Consider the following 15,397-nt stretch of genomic DNA (forward strand, 5'->3'; position numbering starts at 1 on the left):
TATGTAAAAAAAAAAAAAAAAAAAAAAAAGCTTTGGATTATCCACAAGGAAGCTTTTTTTTTTTTTTACCAGAAACCAATTTTTTTCTTTTTTTTTTTCTTGTTTTGTCCCCAAAACCCCAAGATCTAATTAGAAAACCAGACAGGCAAATTATGTAAAAGCTGTAGAATTAGTGACAGCTGAGCAAACAAACACTCAAAAGAACCTGGCCTTTCCCCTTCTTACCCATCATCCCTCTTCATTTGGCTTCAGTTAGCCCTGCACTCAATTCTGAGGCATTCTACTTAACACCATTGCTTAGACGCTAGCTTTCAATATAGCTATACACACCAACATCAAGACTCGATGCACGAAAGGTATGGTTATGTTTGTCCCTTTTCTATCTTTTTTACTAAAGGCTATCATCTAATTAGATTCGGTCTGCGGGTTGCTGCTTACAAATTTCATTTTTTAAAGATTGTATGTAAAAATCGCATGTCCATATTCAGTAATACCAAACTGAATCCAATTGTGTGTCAACGCTTGCCTTTTTCAATTTCAAACAAAGCTGTAAGATTTATTGATTTTATAACTTGCACATTTTTTGTTGTTGTCACTGTTGTTGTTGCCTTTCATTCGTAATTTTAGAATCTGCAAATGTGTACCTACCATAAATCTGATTACATGTAAAGATTTAGTCAGTGACCAAAATGATGCCTCTGTCCTTGTATGGACTAGAAGTGTAAACTGTCACTATTTGATGCTTAGACATCAGGAAAATTCCTTCAGGTCATTGGCATCTTAAACAACAAAATCAAGAAAAAAAAAAAAAAATACTCATGTACACATTTGTGTCAGCAAGCAAAGTAAAATTTGTTTCTGCATTCATTACAGAGATACCTTTTATAGTCTAAACATCTCTAACTGTTTATCAGGCCTGTATATAAGCACAGCCATACAGCTGCATACTGCAGTTTTAAAGATTGCAGTACTAGAAAATGTACACATACTGTAGGTGTTTGGAAATCTGAGAAGTCGATTACTGAAAATTACTCCTGACAGTTATTTGGCAATGCAATGGCAAACATATTCACTTTGATATTTAAATAGTCAGATAAGAACCTATTCTGTATAGGCAATAGTGAAATAAGAAATAATGAAAAATAAACTGATAGAAAGCACTTGCTGTACACTATTTATTTTATCATGTCCAATGAATCTAATTGAATTTAACTGAATTACCTGGAAAAAATCTGGATTTACACTACCAGTCAAATTTTTTTGGTTAAAAGGCATCCAAAATATGCAATAATTTCCTTTGAACAGTTAATATTAAGATGTGTCTGCTACTTAAAGTATGCTTTGTAAAGCCTTTATAACAGTTCTACTGTAATCTGAGGTGCTGTTCATCAATTGGTGATTGTTAAAATAAAAAAATGACTTGTTTCCAATTGATGTGTTGTTGTTGTTATTGTTGTTTAATCATATAATGTCGTATGTGTTATTTTAGATTTTTGAAAAAATCCAGGATTGTTTAAATAAACTTGTGTCCAAACTTTCGACTGGCACGATGTTAGACCAAAACATGACCTTTTTCGTTGCTCCAAAGCCCAATCTTTAGCAAACTAAAGCCAATTAGTTTGGATTAAACAGGCAATGCTTTCCACCACATATATGGAAATGCTTTTGCTTTCACTTTTACTCATAGCTGTTTTTTTCCAGAGGCAGCTTCACTAAGCTTTAAGATATTTTTCCAACCACATGGTTGGACAGTTTTTAACTTAATTCCTGTAATATCCTTTAAGCAGTTGATATTAAAATGTGTCTGGTACTTACAGTACAGTATGCTGTGTAAAGCCTTCATAATGGCTCTAATCTGACCCTTCTTTTCAGCAACCTCATGATATGTCTTCCAGCTGTTTTGTTCTAATCACTGCATCAGTTAGTGTAAAAAACAGCAACTTGGCCAGGCAGTATATAACAATAAATAATGTTATTCAAGACTAAATTTTAAAAAAGTTTCTTACTAACACATGTCAAAATTGCATGTTGCTTTGGGGTAATATTTACTAGTAAATACTTACTAGTTACTAATTAGATTCAATTTGGTGGTAATTGTTCATCTTTTCCATACATAGATGGCGCTGTATGTAGTGGTTGCTGTGGCCCTGCTTGGCTCCTGTTGGGCAGCTCCTCCAGTTGATTCTGATCTGCTGAATTATGATGAGGATTCGGACACATGGGACCTGAACAGCTATGGAGAAACCTATGACTATGATGTCTTGGATGAGGAAGTTGAGAATGCAGGAATTGTGGTTAGTGTGCAAAATAGTATCTTGAAGGAAAACAATTCTTTAAAAAATGCAGGAGACAGGGAAGAAGTATCTTTTCATTCAGTGAAATATTAAAATGAATTATATTCTGTTTATGTCTAAAAACACTATGCACCAAATATAATACACTGTAGCAACTGTACTATGTGGTTAAAGCATGGAATATTATATTCCTGGCTTAACTTCTACATCGATATATAGAATTTTTGAAATTATTAAATGGCTTTCAGAGTTGCTTAGTTTATGAAACATTTTTTTTCTTTAATGGCAGTGTGCATTCGAGCTGGCATAGACTCCAGATGTTTGTGCAAAGCCATGGTGATGATTGATGGTCCCTGTCCCATGATCTATGCTTCTATTTATAACAATTTACCCATAATTCATTGCATTTCACTCCAGGCGGCCTGGATCCTATTCCAGGAGAGCACACAAAACAAACACCATGGAAAAATTGGGAACACAAATTAGCCTAATCTACATGTTTTTGGACTTTGGGAGGTAACGGGACTACCTGAAGGAAACCCACCAAGCACAGGGAGAACATGTAAACTCCATGCACACAGACCCCGAGGCGGGAATCGAACCCAGATCCTGGAGGAGCAAGGCGACAGTGCTAACCACTAAACCATCACATTGCATTTCAATTACATTTTATGTGTATAGTGCTTTTAACAATGAAAGTTGTCGCCAAGAAGTTTAAAGAAATTAAATTCTGCATATATTTAATAAAATTAATTATAATTTCATATCACAGATTTATACATATTTATATCAACAAGTATATTTTTGTGTCTGCTCTAGTGTATAATCTTTATATTTCTAATAAATTAAATAATATTATTGTTATACTTTGTATTAAATTGTTGCTAAAAAAAAAAAAGTAATCCATTGCTTAACATTGAGCATTATTGTAGGTAAAATGTTGCTTTTCTTAAAGTATGAATGAAAAAAATGTCTGTCTTCTGCAGATTGAGGTCGAGACTATGGCTCCTCCTGCAGTTGCTACTCATCTACCTCCCACAGTTATCCTTGAAAACAAAACAGCAGCAGTAACATTTCCACAGACCACCAAAGCCACAATCCATCCTACACTGGATTTTCAGGGCCCTGGACTTTTTGGCCCTGACACTGGCCTGGGTTAGTAAAACATGACATCACATACAGTATTGAAACAGCGTTGAACAAACACAATTCTCTTTTATTGTGAATCTTACACCCTCTGCTGATGAAAACTGTTATTGCAACATCATGTTCCTCTGCAGGCCTTCCCACCTGCCTGTTGTGTGTGTGCCTCAGCGGCAGTGTGTATTGTGAAGATGCTGATTTAAGCGAGATCCCTCCTCTGCCCAAAGACACCACACACTTCTATGCCCGCTTTAACAAGATAACAGCGGTCAAGGCAAAGGACTTTCTTAACCAGAGTAAGTTGTTGATGCTGAGCCCCCTCAATGCTTCCCAGTAGAGGAACAAGTACACTTACAGTGATAACAGAAAGGTTTTACACCACTTCAGGTTTTTCATGTTTCACACTTATTTTAAATGAATTCAATTCCTTTTTCATTCTACATACAAAAGTCCACAATGACAAAATAAAACTTTTTATTAAAAAATATCCCATGTACATAAGTATTCATACACAGAACTTAGTCAAAGCACTTTTGACAACAATGGCAGCCTTAAGTCTTCTTGTGAATGATGCTACAAGCTTGGAACACTTTTCTTTTAGAAGTTTCTTCCATTCTTCATTGGCAGAATCGTTTAAGCTCAACCAGGTTGGATGGGCAGCATCAGTACACAGCTGTTTTTCAGGTCTCCTCAGAGATGCTCTATTGGATTCAGGTCTACACGCTGAATGGGTCAGTTCAGAACTTTTGCAAACAAATGGTGGTGTTTTTTTTTTTTTTTTTTTTTTTTTGGTGATTTTTTGGGAGGGCATAGTTTTGTTGAAATGTAAATGGTTGCCCCAGTCAGAGACCCTGAACACTCTGCAAAAGGTTTTAACCTTTGTCTGTAGGGATTATTTGAATAAGGTGATGCACAGTGCCCTAATTACTGAATCCAAACAGATCAATCTTTGTGTCATCGGACCACATGGTCTGACAGTTCTTCAGATGCTTTTTGGCAAGCTCGCAGCAGACTATCATGTGCCTTATAGTGATGAATGGCTCCTGCCTGGCCACTCTACCACAGGGGACTGATTTGTGGAGTGCTACATTGATGGATGTCCTTCTGTCTACTGTGCAACCTTATATAGGTCTGTGCCTTTCCTGATTATATCCAATAACTGTTAGGCACAGGTGGACTCCAGTCAAGTTGAAGAAACATCTCAAAGACTACAGTATTGATAAGAATAGGATGCACCAGAGCTCAACTGCAAGTGACATAACAAAGGGTGTTTATGCAAATAAGATATGGGTTTTACTTAGTCATTGTGGATTATTGTGTATAATCTGATAAGGAAAATTTTATTTCAATCCTTTATAAGAAATTTGGATAGGGTCTGAAATCTTTCTGTTGATGCTGTATTTTCTGTTTTTTTTTTTTTGTTGACTTACATACAGTATGTACCCCATATTTTTGGATTAAAAGAAGCTAGTGCTTTTAAGAAATTGTTTTTTTTTTTTAGAAAGTATATCAAGGCCAATGCATAAGACAAAAGCAGGTAGTTAATATGCAGCAATTTAAAACTGCATAAGAATTACACTTACTCACTCACTCGCTCACTCATCTTCTATACTACTTTATCCTGTATTAAGGGTCATGGGGACCTGGAGCCTATCCCAGGTGACTTAGAGCACGAGGCAGGGTATACCCTGGACAGGGTGCCAATCCATCGCAGGGCACACACACATACACACACTCTCATTCACACACTACGGGCAATTTGGGAATGCCAATTAGCCTAAAATGCACATCTTTAGACTGTGGGAGGAAACCGGAATACGCGGAGGAAACCCACCAAGCACAGGGAGAACATGCAAACTTCATGCACACAGAGACGGGAATCGAGCCTGGCTGGGAATCCAACCCGGACCCTGGAGATGCAAGGCGACAGTACTAAGCACTACACCACCCATAAAAATTACATTAAAGCCTTAATGAGAATTTAAGAGCAATTATGATTATTAAAGGAGCATTTCCTGATTAGCAATAAATGTGCTGTTCTCTGGGCATAGGTTTACCCAAATACCAAATTGAGTTTACAGATGAGTGCACTCTAAATGGAAATAGAAAGAAGAGTTTTTGTTTAAAAAAAAATCCCATCAAGGGTTGTGAGGTTTATTGCGCAGTTTTAGAGAACTGTTATCAGTTTACTTTCCGAAATATACAGTTATAATTTCTCACTATCCGCATGCGTTGAGGTTTCCCTGACTTTCCCGTGACTGTGTGTGTGTGTGTGTGTGTGCGTGTGTTGTGAATGCAAGTACGAGAAAAAATACATAGAAAGATATAATTTGATGTTAGTGTCAATTGGAAGGCGTCTTGTGAACATGGAGATCTTGTTAATAATTTGTATTTCATGATTTCATGAATACTCTTAAAATATTCTGTTTCCATATTTAGATTAATGGCAAAAATGTTAACAGTTTATCTAGTGATGGCAAGAGTAAATCCATGCAAATCATATATTTAATCACTTATTTATGAAATTGCGGAGGAATCTGGCAAAATTCCTACATGGCAGAAAGTGGACATTTAATTCCTGAACATTAATGTGATGTTTGTAGTATTTTTTTTTAAAACAATTATTATTAGAGAATCTGAGGTAAATGCAGTTTTCAGTCCCATTAATTGTGTTTCGCTTTTGACAACTGTGTCATCTAATGAGTTATCCATGGACCAATAACCAATTTTTTTTTTTCACTTTTTAGATCAGTTGAAACGAATCGACCTAAAAGGGAATCAGATCTCCAATTTGGATGAGGACACCTTCCGCACTCTCCCACAGCTCCAGGACCTATTTTTAGCTGACAACAGAATTATGTCTCTGCCTGAGCTTCCAGCCACTATGAGGCACATTGATGTTCGCAATAACCGTCTGACGAGTGCTGGCATACACAGAGAAGCCTTTAAGGCAAGTAGTAAATTCTATATATGGTAATGCTCTACACAGAGACACAAAAGAATTCAGACCACTAGGGCAGATAAGGAAAAAAATCCAAGCAAAAGAAAACAAATACATTTTCTATAATATATGGTATGGTATATTTGTATAATAGGGTATATTGGTATGATAGGGTATGATATATTGATATGGTATGGTATTGTCTGGTATGGTGTATTGCTATGGTGTGGTATGGTATGGTATGGTATGGTATGGTGTATTGCTATGGTGTGGTGTGGTATGGTATGGTATGGTATGGTATGGTATGGTATATTGATATGATATGGTGTATTGGTATGATGGGGTATAGTATGGTATGGTATGATATGGTGTAAACGTATGATATGGTGTACTGGTATCATGGGGTATGGTATGGTATGATATGGTATACAGTATTGCTTTAATTTGGAGTACTGGCATGGTATGGTATGGTATGGTATGGTATGGTATGGTATGGTATGGTGTATTGCTATGGTGTGGTGTGGTATGGTATGGTATGGTATGGTACGGTATGGTATGGTATGGTATAGTGTGGTATGGTATATTGGTATGATATGGTGTATTGGTATGATGGGGTATAGTATGGTATGGTATGGTATGATATGGTGTACTGGTATCATGGGGTATGGGTTATGGTGTGGTATGGTATGGTATGGTATGGTATGGTATGGTGTATTGCTATGGTGTGGTATGGTATGGTATGGTATGGTATGGTATGGTGTATTGCTATGGTATGGTATGGTATAGTATGGTATGGTATAATGGTATAATATGGTGTATTGGTGTGATGGGGTATGGTATGGTATAGTATAGTATGTTATAGTGTAATGGTATGGTATGGTATGGTATGGTATGGTATGGTATGGTATGGTATGGTATATTGATATGATATAGTATATTGGTATGATGGGGTATAGTATGGTATGGTATGATATGGTATGGTATGGTGTATTGCTATGGTGTGGTATGGTATGGTATGGTATGGTATGGTATGGTATGGTATGGTATGGTATGGTATGGTATATTGATATGATATGGTGTATTGGTATGATGGGGTATAGTATGGTATGGTATGATATGGTGTAAACGTATGATATGTTGTACTGGTATCATGGGATATGGTATGGTATGGTATGGTGTATTGCTATGGTGTGGTATGGTATGATATGGTATGGTATTGTATGGTGTATTGCTATGGTGTGGTGTGGTATGGTATGGTATGGTATGGTATGGTATGGTATGGTATAGTGTATTGCTATGGTGTGGTATGGTATGGTATATTGGTATGATATGGTGTATTGGTATGATGGGGTATGGTATGGTATGGTATGATATGGTGTACTGGTATCATGGGTTATGGGTTATGGTGTGGTATGGTATGGTATGGTGTATTGCTATGGTGTGGTATGGTATGGTATGGTATGGTATGGTATGGTATGGTATGGTATGGTATGGTGTATTGCTATGGTATGGTATGGTATAGTATGGTATGGTATAATGGTATAATATGGTGTATTGGTGTGATGGGGTATGGTATGGTATAGTATAGTATGGTATAGTGTATTGCTATGGTGTGGTATGGTATGGTATGGTATGGTATGGTATGGTATGGTATGGTATGGTGTATTGCTATGGTGTGGTGTGGTATGGTATGGTATATTGGTATGATATGGTGTATTGGTATGATATGGTGTATTGGTATGATGGGGTATAGTATGGTATGGTATGATATGGTGTACTGGTATCATGGGGTATGGGGTAGGGTGTATAAAATTAGGTGAATAAAATTTTACATAAAATGGCATCTAGCGAAAGGCAGTGGGCAAAAATAACCTTTTGGTGAGAAAGGGTAGATTAGGATGGCCTGATTGTTTCAAGCTGACAGAAAGATGAAATAGGTCACATACTATAACTACTCAACATAGCTGTGGTGAGCAAAGAAGCATTTTGAAACACATCTTAGTTTCAACATGAGGTGATGGGGCTACAACTAAAGGAAGAACTGGCAGCTGAAGATAAAAAATTATCATTCAATGTTTATGTCCAGTCTTCAGCTGTCCAGTTCTATGGGGCTGCACCCACTGTAGATTTAGATTCCTGTGTTTGTCTGACAGCATTGAAACTTGTTGTAGGCTTGTGCTGTTGTAGCAGTTGGATTCAATAACCTGTCATACATCATCAAAACAAGTGATGATTTGTGTATAAATAAATCAGATTTAGCTGCATGGACCTAAGGTCCCAAACAGTACTGCCTGAAGCAGATGTCATATGCATTCAATTTGCATAAAAAAAGAGAAATCACAGAGACAGATCCCCCTTCACTGCAGGACATCTACCACAGGGGATTTTACACATGGACTAGTAGAGTCATTGAGGAGTTCCCCGATCCTGCCCACTCACTTTTCACACTCATGAAATCTGGTAAACCAGAAACAGCAACAAAGCCAGAACACCCAGGCTCCATAACACACATTGATTTACTAACTATAAAATAGGAAATGCTGCAGTGAGCAACTTTCAAGGTGGACCTGATTGTACCAAGGTTTTCTTGCTTCTAGTACACACACACACACACACACACACACACACACACACACACACATATACAGTATATATATATATATATATATATATATATATATATATATATATATATATATATATATATATATATATATTGTAAATTATTTCAAATCTACTGCACAATAGAACGCAGTCACGGTGCAGCTCAATGGTTGCATTGGAGACACATTTAAGCACATATAAAGTGCAATTAATTATCAATAAACAGAGCAGTTCACACTGATTACTTCAAACAACAGGAGAGGGCATAAAGTGCAATGCTGAGCAGGCTGACTCTGCATATTATCTCACACAGCGGCATATGAGCATGTAACAGCATATAAAAAATTTTGAAGCGATAAATAGTACTATATAATCCATTTTTTTTATAAATAATTTTCAGTTTGCAAAAACTGTGTGTTATGAAATAGCAGTACTGATCTGAATACTTTGGTAGCTTTGACCAGCAGGTCTAGAGTTAAAACTTTTTTATTCCAAACTCCAACCACAACTGGGCCAGTGGTAGCTCAGTGGTTAAGCTTCTGAACTACTAACAGTGCTGGAGTGTTTAGTGGTTGTAAGACCTTTAGATATAATCAGTTCAAACTGGCATTATGGGCAGCAGTGCGTTAAGTAGTTAGTGTTAAAGTCAACTTAATTATCATCAGATGTAGAATGAATACAAACTGCCTTGAGTAAAAGACCTTCTACTGCGATCATTACATTGTTTTAATTAAAAAATAGTAGAGTTATGAAGTCAATAATCACATCTAGTGCAGAATCAATTTAGTCACAATATCACACCAAATCAGGCCACATCATAAGACCATACTGCCACAGGTTTCTTCTATAGTAAAAGTACTATGTTTCAGCTATGCTGCATAGAAGCAAGTAGCTCTACCATATTTGTATGTAATACAATGATAACTATAAATAACATTATTTAAGGAAAGGTAGCATTAGTTATGTAATTACCCTATCGTATGTTATATATATATATATATATATATATATATATATATATATATATATATATATATATATATATATATATATATATATCTCAGCGTTTTAGCAATATCCAGAGCAACTTCCTTCAGAAGACTGTGCATTCCATTCCCGGCCGATTTGATTCCTGGTTGGTGCCTACATTAACATTAAAATATTTATACATACAGTGGGGGAAAAAAGTGTTTAGTCAGCCACCAACTGTGCAAGTTCCCCCACTTAAAAAGATGAGAGAGGCCTGTAATTTTCATCATAGGTATACCTCAACTATGAGAGTCAAAATAAATAAAAAAATCCAGAAAATCACATTGTAGGATTTTTAATGAATTAAATGGTAAATTCCTCTGTAAAATAAGTCTTTGGTTACCTATAAACAAGCAAGATTTCTGCCTCTTACAGACCTGTAACTTATTCTTTAAAAGGCTCCTCTGTCCTCCACTCGTTACCTGTATTAATGGCATCTGTCTGAACTTGTCACCTGTCCACAACCTCAAACAGTCACACTCCAAAATCCACTTCGGCCAAGACCAAAGAGCTGTCAAAGGACACCAGAAAATAACTTGTAGACCTGCACCGGGCTGGAAAGACTAAATCCTAAATAGGTAAGCAGCTTAAAGGAAATCAACTGTTGGAGCAATTAGAAAATTGGAAAATAGAAAACATACAAGACCATTGATAATCTCCCTCGATCTGGGACTTCATGCAAGATCTTACCCTGTGGGGTCAAAATGATCACAAGAACTGTAAGCAAAAATCCCAGAACAACATCGTGGGACCTAGTGAATGACCTGCAGAGAGCTGGGACCAAAGTAACAAAGGCTACCATTAGTAACACACTGCGCCGCCAGGGACTTAAATCCTGCAGTGCCAGACGTGTTCCCCTGCTTAAGCTAGTGCTGTACATGTCCAGGCCAATGTCCAAATTTGCTAGAGAGCATTTGGATGATCCAGAAGAGGATTGGGAGAATAATATGGTCAGAATAAACAAACTCAACTTGTCATGTTTGTAGGAGAAAGAATGCTGAGTTGCATCCAAAGAACACTATACCTCCTGTGAAGCATGGGGGTGGAAACATCATGCTTTGGGGCTGTTTTTCTGCAAAGGGACCAGGATGACTAATCCGTGTAAAGGAAAGAATGAATGGGCCCATATATCGTGAGATTTTGAGCGAAAACCTCCTTCCATCAGCAAGGGCATTGAAGATGAAACATGGCTGGGTCTTTCAATTCAATTTAATTCATTCAATTTTATTTATATAGCACTTTAAACAATGGTTATTACCTCAAAGCAGCTTCACAAAAATGAAAAGAAAATTTAAAAAAGAAAATTTATGGAAGTGTGTACTGTATGTGTGAGAAAAATGTGTGTAGATAATAATGAGATGAATGAATGAATGATGAGCAAGCAAAATACCAGCAACAGTGTGTGAAAATCTTGTGAAGACTAACAGAAAACGTTTGACCTCTGTCATTGCCACCAAAGGGTATATAACAAAGTATTGAGATGAAATTATGTTATTGACCAAATACTTATTTTCCACTGAATACTTATTTTCCATCATTTTATGCAAATAAATTCTTTAAAAATCCTACAATGTGATTTTCTGGATTTTTTGATAGGTAGGACAGGTTGGAAGAATGCTGAAAATACTCCTATAATGGTTTTAGTTTAGATATTCATTTATTATATATATTTTTTATATTGAACATCCTCAGATAACAGGACAATGATGGTATCTGATAAGATCAACTCTGAACACATCTTGAATGAATGCCTTAACCGTATAAAATTCTTTAACTGTTTCAGTAAGGATGGATAGAATTTTAAACAATCAACAAAAAACATGTTATTTTTTTGACAGGTTTGCCTCCATGGAGGCATGCAATACCCTGTGACACTTCCTCTACCTCATTTTGTGAATTTCTTAACAGGAAATGAAAGACTTGCAGTTCCTGTACCTGTCAGACAACCGACTAGATTACATTCCTGTCCCACTTCCTGAGAGTCTACGAGTGCTTCACTTGCAGGTTTTATACTTATGCTTTCTTTCCACTCGTGCATTTTTTGGGCTTATTTTCTAAAGTTCTCAAGACAGACAACCCATAAATAGGGGAAATTATTTTATAATTGAATGAATGGATTTCCAGCTTTTGTTTAAAATTCTCAGTCAGGACCATCACCATATACATTTACAATTGACAAAACTGTGCCAAAAAAAGGAGCCAATAAACCTCCTCCTGGTGGAACAAATTATTAAAACTAACTTAAAAAAATAAGGTAAGAATAGAAAAAAAAATGAGAGAGTACAGATTGACTTATGTCTTTATCTTTGGCAGCAGCAAACAATTTCTGTTCTTACTTATTGAGGAAAATATGTTACAATCAAGAGTTATGGAGCACAAGCTGCAATGAACTCTACATTTAAAAAAAAAATGTCAAATGGGTGAAAAATAGATGCACAAAAAACACATCATGCATCATGAGTCAGCAATCTGAAGGTGACACTTCAGCTCCATCGACCCTGAAATGTTAAAATCAATTATCATTGACTAATCAATAAGACCAAAAAGCCAATTTTTAAATGTAATGAGAACGTCTGTAAAGGTCTTTATATAGGTCTATTGCAATATATTGTAGGTTCCCCTTTTTGCCACTAAGAGAGAATATTGTGTGTTCTGACACCTTTCTATGAAAAACAGCATTAACCTTAAGAGCTACAGTAGCTCTTACTTTGTATCAGACTACACAGTTTTTCGCTCCCCAGGTGCATTAACGAGGCTGTCTATGACCCTGTCGCCAGTTCATAGGTTTTCTTTCTTTGACCACTTTTGGTAGCTTCTGTCCACTGCAGAGCAGGAACATCCCACAAGAGCTGCAGTTTTGGTTTTGCTCTGACCCAATCGTCTAGCCATCACAATATGCCTCTTGTTACAGTAGCTACAGTTATGATATCTTGTGCCAATTGCACTTAAAATGGAAGGGATATATTAGGCAGCAAGTAAACATTTTGTCCCTGTTGATGAATCAGAAAGTATGGACAAATGTAAGGATTTGAGTGACTTCGACAAGGGCCAAATTGTGCCCACATGGGGAAGACTACTTGAGAGTAGACGACTTGAGAGTTGACCAAAATCATTGACGCTCTCCTTAAGGAGCTTGAGCCACAGAAGGTTATCTCTGGAAGAGCTATATCAAAGCATATTAATGAAAATTTTCCTGAAAGAGAAAAGTGTGGGAGAAAAAGGTCTGCAACAGGTATGCAACAAAATATTGCACGTAGTAATAAATATACAAACTAGCTTAGTAGAATACAGTATTGAGTATTTAAATTGCAGCCTAAAGATGCAGCCTAAAGATGATTGTTAAACAAAGCCGATTAAAGAACTTGGGAGAGCTTAACAAGGACTGAAGCGAGGCTGTAGTCAGTGCATCAAGAGCCACCTTGCACTGGCATTTTTAGATAATGGGCTAGACTATTGCATTTCCAGTATCAAGCCAGTCCTGTACCAGAGACAAAATCAGAAAAATCTTACCTGGGCTACGTAAAAAAAAAAAAAAAGAAAGAACTGGTCTGTTGCTTAGTGGTCCAAAGTTGTTTATTTTAGATAAAAAGCAATGTTACATTTCATTTGGAAATCAACATCCCAGAGTCTGGAAGAAGAGTGTAGAGGCACAGAATCCAAGTGCATTGAAGTTCAAAGTGAAGTTTTCAGTAATGATTTGGGGTGACATGTCATCTGCTGGTGTTGGCCCTTTCTGTTTTATCAAGCTCAAGGTAAATGCAGCCATCTACCATGGGATTTTAAAGCATGTCATGCTCCCGTGAGAAACATTCAACCCAACGATACAAACAAGCTGCTATCAATGCAACCTGGTCTTCAAGAATGCCCCATGTGTGCCACAGTCTGATCGCCTCCATGGCATACCACACAAAAACAAAAGTATGTGCTGTAAGTTCAGTGGAAGTCCAAAATATTGCACATAATAATAAATATACAAAGTAGCATAGTAGAATACGGTATTGAGTATTTAAATACGGTCACAGCTAGTTTTCTAGCAATATATTTAAAGTATAGCATTTTATTATGTATATTTAAAGTTGCAACATCATATAATGAAGTTGTTTTCAAATTGTTTAGTGCTTTTATGCCCATGTTCCAAGATGGCTGAGTGAGTGCATTAAATTTGGCTGCACTTTCTGTTCTTCTCTCAGCCAAGTGTAGTCACAATCATTTAACTTTGTTAATTGAATGCGCTTAATAGGCCAAGAACTTTTTTCACACAATTGAGCAGAGCCTGAAAAACAGCACTTCCTAACAAACTTTAATGAAATGTCATTTCAAATCCACATAAAAAGCATGACAATTTCCATTGAATATGTTGTTGGATTTTATGCCTAACTAATCACTACCTTCTCATTTCCTGTTCAGAACAACAACATACAGACCTTGAATGAAGACACGTTTTGCAACAGTCACGACCTCAGCTATGTACGCAAGTCTTTGGAAGACATTAGATTGGACGGAAACCCATTGGATGTGAACCAATATGCTCGGGCTTATGTCTGCCTGCCAAGATTGCCTGTGGGAAGCTCATACTGAGTGTTAGCAGGGCATATGGCTACTTGACTTGCTGTGTTTCAGTAGATTTAGGTTATGTGAAAGAGTCACAAGTGATATGATAATATGACAAATGTAAGTCTTGGTTTTAACTAACCAAATTTTTATATAACTGACAACCCTAAATGGGCAACAATAGATAGAAATTAAGTCTATTTATACTTTTTCCTTTTGCTCTTTTATAAAAAAAAATAAGCTATGCTTCTTAAGTATACTTTAGTGATTTTTAGTAATGATGTTTTTCAGTAGCTTATATGAACCCAATGTTCTGCTTCCATATAGTATTTTGGTCACATAATACCTATTGTCTGAATTACTTGAATTGCTGATAAACAGTGAATATAAGAAACTTAAAAAATGAATATTAAAAACTTAAAATATTTTTGTGAGTCTGAAACTACATTTTTTAAACATGCAACATATACGATTGTAGACTCAGTGTGTTAATAAAGCATCAGAGGCCTTACTAAGAGGCCAACCTACTAATGGCCACATGGTGGCGTTCAGCCCTTTTTTTATGGTATTCCTGATGAGCAATCACCCTTGACTCAGTCTCCGCACATGGATCACACCACATATTTTACTGAGCAATATTACACATTTAATTCTTCCTGGACTGTTTTAGAAAAGCATGCAATCAAATTTACAGTTCTATACCCTTTTCTGGACTAGGTATCCTTGAATCATACAGTATATATTGGAGGTCATACTGTAAAATTGTGATGATGCACAGGTGATTGCAAGGGGTTACTTAGCAACTCTCAAATATTTATAACATGACATGCATGTA

The 15,397-nt window shown here is 36.4% G+C and overlaps 1 protein-coding gene across 1 annotated transcript; it reads left to right on the plus strand.

Moving 5' to 3' along the window:
• Window positions 1-292: 292 nt before the first annotated feature.
• Window positions 293-14,793, plus strand: optc (opticin). The gene is made up of 7 exons (XM_053484383.1): window positions 293-356; window positions 2,118-2,294; window positions 3,281-3,449; window positions 3,575-3,733; window positions 6,185-6,387; window positions 11,920-12,015; window positions 14,419-14,793. Exons 2-7 carry the CDS (start codon window positions 2,118-2,120, stop codon window positions 14,587-14,589), a joined length of 975 nt encoding a protein of 324 aa, XP_053340358.1. The 5' UTR covers window positions 293-356; the 3' UTR covers window positions 14,590-14,793.
• Window positions 14,794-15,397: the final 604 nt, after the last annotated feature.

This window comes from Clarias gariepinus, chromosome 23 (assembly GCF_024256425.1).
Source record: "Clarias gariepinus isolate MV-2021 ecotype Netherlands chromosome 23, CGAR_prim_01v2, whole genome shotgun sequence".
Lineage (NCBI taxonomy): Eukaryota > Metazoa > Chordata > Actinopteri > Siluriformes > Clariidae > Clarias > Clarias gariepinus.